Source organism: Leptosomus discolor, chromosome 1 (assembly GCF_034619465.1).
Source record: "Leptosomus discolor isolate bLepDis1 chromosome 1, bLepDis1.hap2, whole genome shotgun sequence".
NCBI classification, from domain to species: Eukaryota; Metazoa; Chordata; class Aves; order Leptosomiformes; family Leptosomidae; genus Leptosomus; species Leptosomus discolor.
Window position 1 is genome coordinate 1,767,035 of NC_141391.1, and position 15,595 is coordinate 1,782,629.

At 45.5% G+C, this 15,595-nt stretch overlaps 1 protein-coding gene across 4 annotated transcripts in view; it reads right to left on the reverse strand.

The window, feature by feature from the left end:
* Positions 1 to 15,595, reverse strand: part of RAB6A (RAB6A, member RAS oncogene family) — a 61,286-nt gene that overhangs the window by 10,344 nt on the left and 35,347 nt on the right. The window contains exons 2-7 of one of the 4 annotated variants that reach the window (XM_086481602.1): positions 12,773 to 12,831; positions 7,912 to 7,965; positions 7,307 to 7,309; positions 6,244 to 6,349; positions 4,270 to 4,381; positions 3,000 to 3,093 (exon numbers count right to left, since the gene is read on the reverse strand). In XM_086481602.1, coding sequence (XP_086337728.1) covers positions 3,000 to 3,093; positions 4,270 to 4,381; positions 6,244 to 6,349; positions 7,307 to 7,309; positions 7,912 to 7,965; positions 12,773 to 12,802 — 399 coding nt within the window. In that variant the 5' untranslated portion in view covers positions 12,803 to 12,831. Of the gene's footprint in view, positions 1 to 2,999; positions 3,094 to 4,269; positions 4,382 to 6,243; positions 6,350 to 6,415; positions 6,522 to 7,306; positions 7,310 to 7,911; positions 7,966 to 12,772; positions 12,832 to 15,595 lie in introns of all 4 variants that reach the window. The other 3 variants (XM_086481600.1, XM_086481599.1, XM_086481601.1) reach the window with 3 other exon arrangements.

The following is a 15,595-nucleotide window of genomic DNA, read 5'->3' on the forward strand; positions in this document are numbered from 1 at the left end:
GAGAAACAGCAGCGTTTTGTCCGCTTTTCTGGACTGCCCAGACAAGCTGCCAAGTGAAGCACTGACCACCTGGGAAGTTTTAATACCGGCAGGGAAGAGTTTTGTACGGAAGGAAAAAAAAAATACAAACCCGAAACAGTTCACGCTCCTTACTCTACACTATGTCAGTCATACACAGTATCAAAGCTGCATGGTAACCGCTAAATCTGAACCCTACGCCCTAATGGACAAACCAATGACTTGCCAACTAGTCTAAGATCACCTTCACATGAATATTTAATATCTGGCATTAGGTGATCTTAAATTTTTACATAAATGCGTTCCATTATATGTAGCCAAAACACAGACTCTGTATCTAAAATAATCTTGACACTTGCAGTAAAAATCCTGTATGAAAATTAACTTGGTCAGTAATTGTTCTGCAGCACCAGAATATATTATGGATAGAAGTTATCAGTTATGGGAAGGTCAAATTTGCATTCAGCTTATTAAAGAAAGACTTCATAAAGTTATGGGAAGGGTATCCATTCTGCAGTTGACCCCATATGCTTTCCCATCTCACGGGGGAAGAATTTATTGACAAGTTAGCAAAACAAATTCATACCATTCAATAGAGAAGCTGCAAGGAAACAGAGAACTAGCTCATTAGTGGTATTAGAAGTCTTATCCTTCGAGAATCATTTCAACAACTACTTATTAAACTAACAAAAAATGAAAGTTTCAAATGTTCTGCAGCATAGAACAGCTTTGAAGTTCCCAAAAAACCCTCTCCATGCCTGCAACACGAGGATCAAAACACAGAAGAAAAATCCCTTTTTAGTTCTTTTTGAATAACGGCTCATGTTTTTTTGTTTTGGTATTTTACAGAGAGAATGAAGTCACTTAAAACCTGTCTTCTCGTCCAGTTCTGACAGGACTTCACACTCCATGAAGCACCCACTCGGATTATGATGCAGCGATACGTAACAGCCCCAAGTTTTCTAGATATTGCTGTTCGTTGATCTTAGTGAAGACCAAGAATTAGGCCTCAGAACGCCGAATCTCCCATTTAACAAAGTGGGAACTAGCCCCCAGGCTCCCACCGCCACTGGTTTTTGCTGGAGCTGAATTACCAAACCTATCTTCTCACAGAAGTAGTCTTACAGCAAGTAACCTGGACATGAAAGATCAGAGGCATAATTTGTCTAGACCTTCACAACGAAGAACTTCCTCTAGAGAGCGTGCAAGTGAGGCTACAGCTACGGAAACGGCTTCATGCTCTGAAAATCTCATTAGTACAATCCCTGAACGGCTTCAGCATAAAATACTAAAAAGCCAAGTTTGTTCCTTCATAACGTATTAAACGGAGCTGCCACCCTTAATGACGGAGGCTGTGGCAGCTTTACAAAGCGCATGTTTTATTAAACATCTCATGCCAAAACGGACCACAGGCACACCACGCAAGATCTTCCTACTTACACCTCAAACCACCAGCGGCCCCGAAAGCCACAACCCACCTCAACAGGACGCTTGGACACAGACGTCTGGAAACGTGTCAGCCGCACAGCAACTCCCTCAAGGAAAGAGGGGAGTCCAGAGCTTCATCATCCTCATTCCTCTCAGCCAGGCACCTGCTCCCAAGCGCACACCCCCTAGTCTAAGGCAACATTAAGGATTCCAGCACAGAATCCAAGCCTTAATTACACGCCAGCCTCTGTGTTGTGGCAGGATAATTAGCGGACCCCGGAACCGAACACTTTTATGCTTGCTAACGCACTGCAACCCAGTGCCAAGTGAACACGTCTAATTATTCCATTATATAGGGAGTAATTTTGCTACTAATACACAAAGTCAAGGGACATTTTAATAACAGACCCTTTAGGCCTGTCTATAACGTACAACGTAATTTATAACCCTGTTTTAGCAACTCCTGATACAATTCTGCATATAAAGTGTTTGTGTAACCACACACACAAGATACACACGTGATTCTAGACACACACATCTGTGTGTGCGTGCGCTCCCTCCGTGGAGACACTCAAGAGTGATGTCTTCTGCCTCCTGCTCTGCTGCCTTTCCTGCTCCCATAAGACCAGCTGCCAAACGCTTTAGCGGTCACGACTCCACAGAGAAACGGCTGGATCAATGAAGAGCAGCGCCCCGGTACGCACGGAGGCAGGGGGGGACGTACAGCTCTGTTCACGAGCTGCTAGTTGGGCGTATTTGCTTACACAACTCATCAGCTCAAACCAGGTTTCTCCCACGGAAACACCAGATCAGTTCCGGAGCGTTTCCCATTTTCACCAGTTCACTCTTTGCCAGGTGATTGACCTTCGTTAACACAAGTGCTAAAAGCTCACCCAGCAGGTCAGAATTTGAAGAGCTGCAGCTCATCTCACCACATAAAACCTAATTCCGTGGCGGCTCCATCAGCTCAGAAGACGTTTCACTGCTTTCCCCGATTCAGAAGCAACTCAGCATTCACCAGAAATAAAGAGCTTCCACTGTCCAAGAACATTTGCTCACTCTTTCACTGCCTTCCAACAGAGTGGGAGCACCAGTTTACACGGCCCCACTGCACAGTGGAAGCATTTTGAGCCATCACATTGCTCCTTGACTGCTTTGCCCACATCCATTCCCTGAGTTGACATCAGAAACAGTCCTCAGGCCGGTGTTTCTCCAACTCTTGGCCTCAGGCCTCAATCTCTTCCATCTAAACACCAAGTCTGGATTATCAAAAATCCAGGAATCCAGGAAGGGATGATTCCATACCCACAAAGCTTCTTCAATAATTCCTCTTGTCTAAGGGGAAAAGTTCCAAGCCATTTGCTGCAAGGTCAGGGATCCTTCTGAACCTCAACCAACGATTCCCCTCCGAGATGTTGCTCGCTGTGTACGGACTACAGATGTCCCTCTGACACCCTTGGCAAAGGCTTCCCAACGTCCAGGGAAGTCCTACACCCACAGCGGTGCACTAACAGAAGTCAACAGGGGCTGGTTGTGCCCCACACGCTACTCACCTGTTTTACGTTGTAGCCTGCTTTTGCACTAGTTTCGATGAACATTACATTCAGCTCTTTGGCTTTTCTTTCTCCTTCCTCAATGGACACTTGTCTGGGGAAGATAACACAGAATTAGGAAAAAAAAGCAAGCGTCATGCAAGTTAAGATTTCTGTCTCCAACCCAAGGAGATGACTGCTTCATTACACTTCCGAAAGCATTTCATGTTGTTTTTTTTTCCCCCTGCATACAGATGCTACGTACTGAGCAGCTGCAGACAAGCACCCCCCTTTCACCGTCAGATGGACTTCTACAGCACACTTGGCTCCCAAAGCAGAGCTCGGCTTTCCAGTGGAACAGCTAAGGGGGCCAACCAGACTCCCCCAAATCCCTGTCCAGGAAGCTCTGCTTTTATATCCGAACGATCAGCAATCAACAGATTTAACACCCAACAATAATCATCGACTTGCAGCCCACACAACTGTTTGAACAAAGGACCAGGCATGCCCACCTCCTAGCAAATTAATTGTGTCCTGGTTCCCCCGGCGAGGCGTCCCACCCACCGAGCAGTCCGCTATGGCAAAAACCGGGGGGAACTCTGGTTCAAGGACTGCCAAACAAAAATCATGGGGTATACGAGGGGTGTACGTGGGCATAAACAATTCCTAAAAGGATGTTCCAAATCTGAAGTAAGGGTCACAAGTGAAGCTATTCTGAGGGAACACGGATTCCAATCACATCCAGAATACTTCCATCTCACGCTTGTGTTTCACCTTGGTGACTTTCTACTCATTCGTGTCAAGAATACCACAAACCCACAACAAGCAAGTACAAACTGCGGCAACTTCTCCTAAAAATATTTAGGTTTGCCAACTTCTGAAAACCCCTGAAGACTTTTAAAAGGGAGGATTTACTCGCACCTATCATTTTTATCTGAGCAAAACTATTAAGCACAAATATTGGTAACGCCTTCAGCTTATCCCTTCACTGATGGAGGCTGCAGTTAACGCTCCGTTCGCTCCCGGCATCTGAACAAGTTGGTGACAGTTTCTCAACTCATTCACAGCATCGTGCTGGAAACTTGTGCTTGACCCAGTGAAAGAAGTTTTAAAATTGAGATTTCTCTAGTCACAGCCATCTCCAGCAGAGTTAAAACAAGCTTGAGCATCTTGGGGAAAAAAAAAAAATAATAAAAACCCAAGTGTTCTTTTTAAAATAGCTGTCTAGGAGAAAACAGCAGCAGATGAGAAAACCAAACAGACATGTGAAAGACGAGTTATTCCTCCATACCTCTTATCTGCTAGATCTGTTTTATTTCCCACCAGCATAATGATGACATCACTGCCCCTTTCCGTTCTGACGTCATCAATCCATTTTGTTGTTTGCTGGAACGAGTTTACATCTAACAGAGAACAGTGGAGAGGATTATCACTGCGGGTATTCGTCACAGATCACCGGTAAATACCTCTGTAACTCTCAAATAAAAGCTTCATATTCTCTGGAATTGGCATAACAGGGCGATGAAGAGCCAGCAAGTGAAACCCTAAATCTCCCACACTGAAGTACATGACAAATTTGGCATTAACTTAAAATGGACTAGAACTTCATTATAGGGGAATTCCAAGCCAGGGAGTGAACCGAGCTGGTCTGTAATTTGGTTTTGGCAGCGTCTAAAACGACAAGTCTTACCGCTGTTTTACAGCGGTTCCCTTTTTTTTTCGTTCCACATAAAATTATTTTACATATAGAACGGGGATTAAGGCGATATTGCATTCTACCTGCTCGTGACTGGTGCACCTACAGCCAGAGGTTCCTACGGTTTCGTTGCCTGTCAGAAGTACTTAATAGCAGCTACACATTTTGTACAGCTTCATCGCTTCTCACTTGCTAGGTTCTGGATTTTGGCTAAGAAACATCGGGGTTACACGTCACGCTAGCAACTCCTCTGTCACTGAGCAGCGAACTCGACGTAAGTTTCCAAATCGTTTGCATAAAACGAGAAATACAAATTTAACCTATCCACAGACGCTCTTTCTTAATGGTACAGCCTTAAAAGCTGCAAGAGGAGAATTCTAGGGAGCTACCCTGACCTAACGAGGCAGCACGTGGCCTGAAAAGGTGCGTCCCGCAAGGAAAAACGAGCGGTACAGAAGCCGCCCTGGAGCTCAGCGTTTGCCAGCGAGCTACACAAAGAGCATCCGAGCTGCCAAAGTAGGTTTTGGTACTTAAAGGAGGGGCTCTGCAGCAGTTCTGGACAAGTATTGATTTTTTTTAATGGCTTCTACTGCATAGTAATATATCGTACGCTGGACAGTCAAGACTTGATCACTTGCCAGTGTTTAATTCTTCTCTTTACTACTTGACAATATTGAATTTGCTACGTCAGTAAAACAATTTCAGAGTTCACAGCTAACCTGTACTTTTAGCTCAAATGAAAGTGCTATTTTTAACAATTAAAGATTTTACAGGTAAAGCCCATATTCTAGCACTTGTAAATCAAAAGGCGAACGCTTTCCTATCTGTATAGAATTAGGGCATTGCTCTCAGTCAGTTCTGGTTTAGAACTGAAAGTGTCTGAAGATTTAGTTCTCCCAAAACGAAATTTCTGGTTTTTGTAAATACAGAACGCTAGTAAGTTAGGGGTCTCTGGACTGAGGGGAGGGACAGAAGGAGAAGGGTTAAAAAAGCACTAATATTTTAGTTCACAAAAATGTACATACCTTAGTAAGAAATGACAGCGCAATTGTTAAAGGGTAAGGGCGTAGTAGTAAGTTTTACATATTGCAAAACGTGAAAGTGACCGTTTCAGGTGAAAATGTGATGTTAATGCACCTTCCCCCCCGGCCCATGCCCAGATTTTTTTCGGGTGGGGAGAGTAAATGGAGTGAAGCAAGCTCCAGCTATCAGTGCAAAGTCTCTACTTTAAGAATTCAGATATTCATGAACATGATTCAGGTGTTCGAGATCAAAAGTCACAGGTGATATTATGATCAAAAAAGCAGATGAAAGAGGGTAAAGTGCAACAAGACCAGCCAGGACTCAAGGCTTCAGGAGAGGGCGATAGGAAAGGGTTACAAAACGATGCCGTGTGTAAGACAGTTTATACATTACGATTAGGTGGCTCGCTTAAAACTTGACTACAATAAAACTTTTTCTTTTCATGCCAGAATGAAGAACAAGCAGATGACTGTGACAGGACATGCAAAGCTAGGCTAAAGGATGAAAGGGGCAGAGTATTAGAAATGCAGAATTCCCCCCACTCACTTGTGATATCATAAACAACAACTGCAACAGTGGAGTCACGAATGTAGCTAGGAATCAAGCTCCTGAACCGTTCTTGACCTGCTGTGTCCCATAATTGCAACCGTACCTAACAAAATCAGTCAAACAAGCAAGAAAAATAAGAAAAAGGTCAAACCCAGTGCAATATACCTACTTGTGATATCGTAAACTACTACAGCAGCAGCAGAGTCACGGATGTAACTGGGAATGAGGCTACGGAAACGTTCCTGACCCGCAGTATCCCACAGCTGCAACCTGATCTGTGGGTGGGAGAAAATTAAAAAAGCCAAACTGCCACTAAAAATAAAAGAGTAAATAAATTTTTTACTTTTTGAAAAAAAGAAAAAAACAAAACAAAAACAAAAAACCTAAATAAAAATTAGAAACTCATGCAGGAGATGACCGGGGACTGGGAGCGGCAGCACGCTGTCTCCTTTACAGCGGTCTCTCCCAGGCGTTAGTAGCAGCCAAAGCAGTGGATGTGCTCCTGTCTTGGCTTTCTGCCGCCTTCCCTTTTAAAAAGGATGCTTCCCCTCGGCAAGGGGAGAAACAGAACTGCTCAGCTTTCAAACGGAGAGGACCGACAAGAAAACTAAGGCCAACGTCCACCTGCAGCTCTGCCTACGCCAGGTTTTCACGCTCTGCTGCTATCCTTCCTCAGGGCTCCCACACGTCACCTCCAGCAGCCTGGGGGATGGCGGCTGGTGGAAGCAGCAGGGCACACGCCACACTTCTCACGGAAGAGCCTTCAGCTGCTGTCAGAGCCCTGGCAAAGCTACTCATGTGAGTTTTTCAAGGAGGCTACACCGCTAGTTCTCCCTCTCGAGGTAAGCCTGAGCCGCACTGCAAAGCAACACGGACGCAGAGGAGGCCGAGCGTCTCTCACCCCCGAGGTTCTGAAGGGAAAGGCAGGATACACTAAAAGCAACACGCACAAGGGCCGGTTTTGTTATGGAAAGAACATCCCACCGCTCAAGCGCCTTCAACGCGGCCCCATTTACTGTGGGTTTGTGCAACACCATCGGCTTACGCAGCACTGCACGACCTGCTCCTGCAGACAGCTCAGTGGCTGAATTTCTTAATTAAGAATCTGAGCTCATTTAAAACCACAGGCTTGCTTCCACAGAGGAGCGATTTCATTTCAGGAACGAGAGCTGCACCAAGGCAAGGAACAAGCATCGTTTGTGGATTAGCGTTGCAGGCAACTTTCTTTTTAAACAAGTACCATTGAGGGTATCGGGCTAGCTAATAACTGGCAACTCTTGGCAATTTGTATTTTATCCTTCTGCCTTGTGACACCAAAACCTGAAGGGGTTAAGCATGGCCCCCTTCTCCAAATCCCCACCCTTGTGCACCCCTCAAACTACCCGTATCACCTCTTTCTTCAAAGAGGATGACCTATAGCACCCTGTGCTGCGTGTAAAACGGCACCCACGAGCCCTCCACAGCTGAGCCAAACGGTGATTTCCCGCTCCCGCGAACGGAGCGGGGAGCTGCCTCCCCAGCACTGGTCAGCCTGGAAGCAGCTGGCAGACAAAGGCTCAGTCCGTACTTCCAAGCGATCTCAGAACTTGTGGGCTGCACAATTACAACAGAGGCTGAACCTCATTCCTACTGTACAGAGAGAAGTGCAACAAAAATCTTACTCACTGTTCGATCCTCCAAATACATGGTTTTCGATAAGAAGTCAATGCCAATTGTTGCCTGTAAAAAAAAAAAAAGAAAAGAAAAAACCAACACTTCTTAAACAAAACATCAGAACAAGTGCAGTGATTTCCAGGGGAGCAAGCATTACTGCCACATCAGAATTCAGCACCTGTAGCCCATCTGCAAGAGAAATTTGCTCGTTTTCTTACTTTCAAGATACAGCTCCACCCAGAAGTAACATTCAATCCGCAGATTCCTTAATATCCGTAACCAGAACAATACCTTAAAGCACAAAATGTTGTCAACCTGAACTTCAGTTGATGCGTACTGACAGTTTAATCCACAGTCATATGGGGATCAGCAAGGATTTTTATGCATACGACCCAAGCTAGCGTCCGTCAGGGTACCTGGGCACACTGTACTCTTCCTGACTGCCAAATATCTTAAGGTATCTTAACTTTCAGCCTTTTTCATTAAGGCCAAGGTGGACACCTTCACACCTGCTGCAGCACAAGAGCATACGCACACACTCACAGCCCCCAACAACGACTAAAGCTCAGTTAACACTAAAGCTCACTGCAGCATGACTGTTTGTAGACACTAGCGGGAGCTTTGCGTAGAGCCTCCTTATATGTGTTTAAGGGAAAAAGCAAAGCACTAAGTGCTATCGAGCTTGGAAGAAGTGCTGCTTCTTAAATACAAGATCTTCACCCATTTTTCGAGGCTGCAGTGAGGGTGACTCCAAGCTCCAGGAATTTGTTTGCAGCAGGGATGTGACGAAGCTGAGCTGTTGGGGCTGAATTAGGCTGCCCTGGCTTCAGCAGGATGCTGAGCGTTTCAAGCGGCTGTACCGCTCAGCAACATCAATAGCGCCTGGAAGACATTCCAAACAAATTGATTTAAAAGGAAAAAAAGAAAGAAAAACAACTCCCATAACAGGTAAGAGGTAAGTCTCTCAGCTAGGGCAAAGAGGCTTGATCAAACCTCTTCCCTGCTCTCCCACGCTGAAGCGGGTATTTCTAACGGAGAGCCTATTTTACTGCATATGCTCCATACTGTTAGACTGCTATTATGCCCTCACTACATATCCCCATAATTAATTCCTTGTGTCCTGACAGATATTTGACGGGGTAGGACTAAAGAACAGAGCCAGCCAGCCTGCTTGTGAGCAATACACCAAAAACAGCTGCAAAAGAATTAAAACAAAAGCAGAGCTGAACAAATCGAATTTCCACTTGCAACTAAACATAACACATCAGGAACCAAACCCTCCTGCTGGATCAGGACAGCAGATCTGGAGTACCAGAGATGCATGTGGGAAGAATAAAGAGCGGTGGATCCCAAGCCAGCTACCCAGTGATTTTTCACCTGTCATCAAGGACTGTGACATTCCCAGTTCAGAGACACGATACTGCAAACTGGAAGGCAGATACGAGAAGCCTCAAAAGACTAATGCCAACAACATGCTTCCCTTCTGCTTCTGTTTTCCATTGTTTTGGGAGACGACTCCTCGGAAGATCGCCTCAAAGATGCTTCTATTCTCCCTCGTGACTATTTGATTCACTTTACAGAAGAAAAGCTACAAACCCACCGAGATCTTACACCATCCATACAAGCCAGGATCCCATTCTGACTGACAAACTGCTGGAGACTCCGCTTTTTCTCTGCTCTCAGCAGGAGCTGGAACACCAGCTGCAGAGCCCAAAACCTGCCTCAGCCTGTACTTCATGCCACCCCTCCCACACAGCTCTGAAGCTCACTCGCTGCCGTAAGAAGCCTCTGCGTGTCTGGAGAGCTGTGAGATGTCTGCACTTGGACACTCACAGCAGGGGAAATACAACAGCAAGGCCGAGCACAAAACTTATTTTCCATCTGGGCAATGGAAATATTTGTGGTAATCGCACTGAGAACGGCTGGCAGGTTACTTTCAAGTTGCGTTGACCTAAGGCCCCTCAAGGTTTAAGAATTACATGGAATAACTCACAGCTAAATGTACTTGTCCACCTGTATTGGCCTGACCGCACCACGGCGCCGGGAAGCAGCAGTATCAAGGAGTGGATTCAAACGCTCTACCTATCCCAGACTTTTACTAAACCAGGTAACCTACAAAGAGTTCCGCCAGAAGGAGCAAAAAAGCTTGGGGGATCTTTACAGATCGGTTGTAAAGAAGAGCTGTGCAAAGCACGAGCAGAGGAACACTCTGCTTACTGACGGGGAGAGCTGCACGGACAGGGAACTAAGCTAATTACTGTAATTAAGGAGGAGGCAGGTCTAACCCGCTTGTGAACGGCTGTGCACCACATGGAATGAGCAGGAGCTAGGCACGCTCCGAACATGAGGTGAGGCACTCTAAGTCCCAACTGCAAGTTTAAAGAAGACAAGAAGCCCCAAAAAAAGGGCAGAGAGGGCCACGGTAAGGATGGGGCCGCGTGCGAGAACACTAATCCAGCTGTCCTCAACACTACTGCCTAAAAGGACCCACGTTACCCCGTTTTATAGGCTATCCCTGCTGACACAGAACTACTCAAGACTATGCAAGGAGGCCTGAGGCAAAGCAAGAACCCGAATTACCTTTCAAGTCACAGGCCAGCCTTTCAACTCAACGCTCTCCGCCCTCTCCCCTCCTCCAAGAGGCTGAAGCGAAAGGGAAGCGCGGCCTGTAGCCCTCCTCTTGCGTAACACACAGCAGCATCACGTTTGCCAACGTTGGCCTTTCGTTATACGTCACACATGGTGCCACAGAACAAGGAAAACCTTTCCCAGCATGTCCATGGAGAGGTGTCACTCCTGGTAACACACAGACCACCAACGGCACAATTTTACTTCAGGTGTTTGTGTTTCCTTCACGCAGTACAGCGAGTTCTTGTTTGATTCACAAATGCCGCTTTCATGAAAACAGCTTATTAATAAAGCTACGAGGGCAACAGCTGAATTCCTCCTATCTAGCAGCCAGCAAACTCATGCACAGCACAGATTTTATTCAACAGCAGCTTTCTATTTTTACCAACCGAACACAAAAAAAACCTTGTTCAAATGATGGGTTGCGGCAGCTTCCAGAAAACGTGCATTCAAAATTTATCAGAAACGTCCAGAAGGAGCAAATCATCCCTCAACTAAGCTACAGCTACAGCTAACCACGTACTCGGTTTGATATGCAGTATCATTCCAGTTCTTGGCTTTGAGAGCTCTCGATATCAACCTGGACATGGAAAAGCTATCTTTTGGTTTGACACTAACACATGGTGTGATTTTGGCCAAATCACTGGAGTTTTTATGACTCATTCTTTCTTCCAGCTATAGCAAAATAGGGCAGATCGCCCTACCTCACTCATGACTTCAGTGAAATAGAGGTCTTTGGAAGAACGACACTATACCAGGTGCATTAACACCCGAACTAGGCCCGCATCAGTGACAGCTAAATTAACGCTATCTTGTGAGCCCTTAAGATTTCTTACTGTTTTAAGTCCCACTCATTCATTCTGCAGTCATTTAGTACATTATGTCAGACCAGCTTCCCGTGGAGACAACTATATTATCCTAAAGCACAGAGGGTCAAACCTCTCCAAGGAAGAACTAGGACACAAGCTCCACAGAGAAAAGGAGCAGACCTGAAAGAAAAACACTGTGGGAAAAAAAAAAAAAAACACAGATTAAATAAAGAGCCGCATTCACATGGCCATGTAATTACAGTGGGTAGGATTTGAAAGGGTGTTTGCTCCCTTGGGAGCGATGATGTGTACTCTAGCCCTCCTACACCACAGAAGCTTTGCTTCTCCCATAGTTAAGTGAGAACGTACATCTCCTTCTACCCAACTTGCCTAGCAGCAGCAAAGAGGAATTACTGGAGAGGAAGAAAATCATTAAAGGTAAAGATATTCAAAGGAGATACTTGGATAGGCACTAAGTAACAGAAGAATTACAGCATTTTGCTTACTTTTCTCCCATTACCTCCTCCTCTCACCCCCCTAGAAAACCCTTCACATTCCTCAGTGAACAGATTTTTCTCAGCTTAGTGTATTCCGAACATCACCAACTGTAACCAAGTCACGAAACACGTTCTGCTTGGAGAAGACGCACTTTCTGAAACTGAAGTACGTTTATAGCTTGACACCTTTTCAAGCTCACCCTAAATTCTGGGAGTGGGCAACAATGATCGCTGTCCTAGAATCTAGAAAACTTAGCTTGTGTCAACTTGAACTGACCTGTCACCAAATACGAAGCAGTGAGGGGGCTGCAGGGCTGACTGGAATAAAAGACAACCACAGCTTCAGCCCCAACCTTGCCAACCCCATCGTGTTTAAATAATAAATAAAGAAGTATAGACAGGCAGTCACAGGATGGGGACGTGCATAACAAGTGGGTTTGCGGTCTTTGTTCCGGCAGACAGTATAAAGGAGCATCCTAAAGCACACCCAGCCTTACAATCCACTCGATTCTGCTCCACGAGTCCTTGCCCACCCCACTGCAGAACCTCTTGTAGCTCAGCTTGCTGCTTTTAAAAAAGAGCCAGGTACCTGTCACGTTTTCCCCCACAGAGGCGTGAGATCTGTGATGGTCTGGTAGCAAATGGTGACAAAAAAAACCCAGTAGACTTACTAACTGCCATTACCTGAGTACACCCAAGAAGCCTATCCTTTCGATCCACAGCTCATCCTGCCGCAAGGAGCAGATGAGCTACCCAAGCAGAATCCCACACCGAAATGCCACTCTGAAAGGTTATTAGAATACGAAGCTACAGATTTTACCGTGAAGAATTTGGTCAGTGTACCAACCCCCAGCCACTGCAATCAAATGGATTCTTCCTGCAGTGGAAGACACGGCAACAGAGGGACCTTACAGAAGACAGTAATATGGATTAATTTACCTGGTAGGTGTTGTCAAAGCTGTCATACATGAACCTGGTGATCAAGGAAGTCTTCCCCACTAAAAGAAAAAATAAAACAAAACAACACAGATTCAAGGAACAGCTTCAGTGCAAGTTTTAAGCAAGTGATTTAAAAATGGTTTCAGGAGGAGTTTTACGCTATGTCCAACAGATCCGTACTGTACAATCAAACTTCCTACAAGCAAAAGAGCAGTTATTTGACTTTACAACTGCAAAGTCACTAGTAGGCACATTTCTTCTGAAAAAGGTTGGATCCTGTATCATTCCCGAGCACTAGATTTATGCATTCGTGATTTAAGAGGAAAATTGACGTAATTTGATCATTCCAGTTTCTACCAAGCGATTCGGAAATTTCGGTTGAACTAAACGAACGAGTGTAATAGGTCTGCCAACCCCTCCAACAAATTATTATAAACAAGTCAGCTCTTCTCGCTCACAAACCAAGGTAGCTACGTCCCTTCAAAATACATCTCGCCGCGCATCCCCTCAATGTCACTCTGTCCACATTTGTCACACAAATGGCAGTCCCTGCTGTAGCATAAGACAAGATTGAAGAGCATCGCTGTCGAGAGGCTTGTTTACCTCCTGCCCACAATGCCTGCAGTCCTTATCACTCCATTAACTTCACCCTTCCTCTGACAACATATTCGCGACACCTTTTCAAACCGGCAGGTTCATATGCTGTTAAAAATGCCATTATCCACCCAGCGATGGTCGCAGCTCACGCCGGGTGTATCCACTCGGCTGCTCTGCCCGGGGAAGTCAGCCGGCACCGCAAGCAGAAGGGGTCACTGCTGTGTGTGCAGGCACACAGGCACGGGCAGAGCCTTTTTCATGCGGCCATTTGTGATGCCGCAGCTCCTCTGGAACCACGCCTCGGCTCGGCCGGGTTAAACCACAAACGACAGCAAGGGTCCCATTTCATAACCCAGTTCGACACAAACTGCGTGTATCCTAACATTCCAGCCAGGTATCAGGCTGCCTTGCAATCTCATTTTCCCTAAAAGTGATATGAGGTTCATTTTCCCTAAAAGTAACATGAGTAATACGAGTGATATTTTAAACAACCATCCTCACAACAGTTACTTTCTACTCCCGCAAGACCACCAGTGCAGCTAGCTGGGACAAAGCCCAACTCATACTCAACGCACAATTTTCCTACTCCATGCCATCTTCACCTGGAGGGGACCAGCAAGATATGCAGGGGCTGGAACATCTTAACCTGCCTCATTCGAACATGTTTAAATACTCTCAATTGTAGGCATATTATTTAAGAAACAACTGAAGTTACTCAAGAATGTATCCCCTCCTGTGGTTTTCTTCTAACCTCCTTGCAGCTAGAGTTTGCCACGTCCCGCTGGCAGGAGAGAAGACCCGTATGACTTGGGTTAGCCACCGAACGTTGCAGGTACAGATAAAGGGCAGCTAGCTGTGCGCAAGCCAAAGCACATGTTCTTCAAATAAGCTTCCAGAGATGTTAGTTCCCTACAAGGGTGACCATCAAGAGAGCAGGGGAATTTATCCCCAAAATCTTGGCTTATTTAGTTTGTTGGGGTTTGGTTTTTTACCAAAAAAAAAAAAATATTCTTAGCACAGCAGCTAAGAGAACCCTGAGTTTTGGAACAACACGTAGAAGGGCTCAACTAACAGGAATCCAGTAGGTAGCTTTTGAAAATCAAAAAAAGAGAAAAATTTCCCCAAGTCAAAACTCGAATTCCTGCATGAATTTTTAACATATTCTGCTCCACAGGCATAATCAGGTTTCCCACAGAGTTAAAAAGCTGCCTTCGCAAAGGCAAACATCCCCTTTGGCGAGCAGATTTTCAGAAGCAACATGTCTCAGATGGGCAGGATTCCCGAATCCCTTGGTCAAATCTGTCCCAGGGCCCCACAGATGTGTTGAACAACAAACAGCACAAGCTGGTGCAGGACAAACCCACGGGCCGTGAGGAGGGGGAGGTCACTCCAGACCCAGCAACAATCCTCAAGAGACAGAGATGAGCAAATTCAACACCTTCCCACTGCAGCACACGCTATAAATCCCAATAATGGGGTTGCGGCGCCACGAACAAGCCAGCTTTTCCTCAAGAGGCCACTGATGCAAACAGTCCAATTTAATTCTTTAGTGGTGAAGGAGACGTAATCAAACCCAGGAAATAATTTGCTTTGCTAAGTCACAACCCCTGAAGTACATCAAAGTCTTTTGGCAAACCAGTTCCCTTCCCACTACGCACTGAGATGTCTTGGAAGGAGTCTGTCTAGAAACCATAAAACCTGAAAAGATTTTCTATTCCACATTCCTTGAGCTCCCCTACCCTAGTTTCAAATCATTTCACAAAAAGGGGAAACATAAGGGGCCACTTGGCTCACTTGTACTTAAGTATCTGCTTCAACTGACATTGGGGTAGTGTCTTAATGCACTTGAGTTCGAAGACATTTCATCTCCAAACAGCGCAAGGTTTTCTTTACACAGTTATGTCACAGGCACCAGATCAAGTTCATACTAATACCAACCGCTTACAGTTTTAACTCCACCATGACTACTGAGGCATGACTTTTTCCTTTTAAAAAAACACCCAACTTGCTTTAAAAATCCTGGCAGAAGCGAAAGCCCACAATTCCCACTGTATCTATAATTAAAAGGAAAAGTCAGTGATTCTTCTCTCAGAAATTCACACGTTTATATAATATAAACAGACACCTTGTCCAGAGGGTTACAGGCTTTAAATATTCCCCTTCTCCTTGGTCCACTCCTAATACCCAACACCATCTGACCTCTCCCCAGCCTCCCCACACACACCG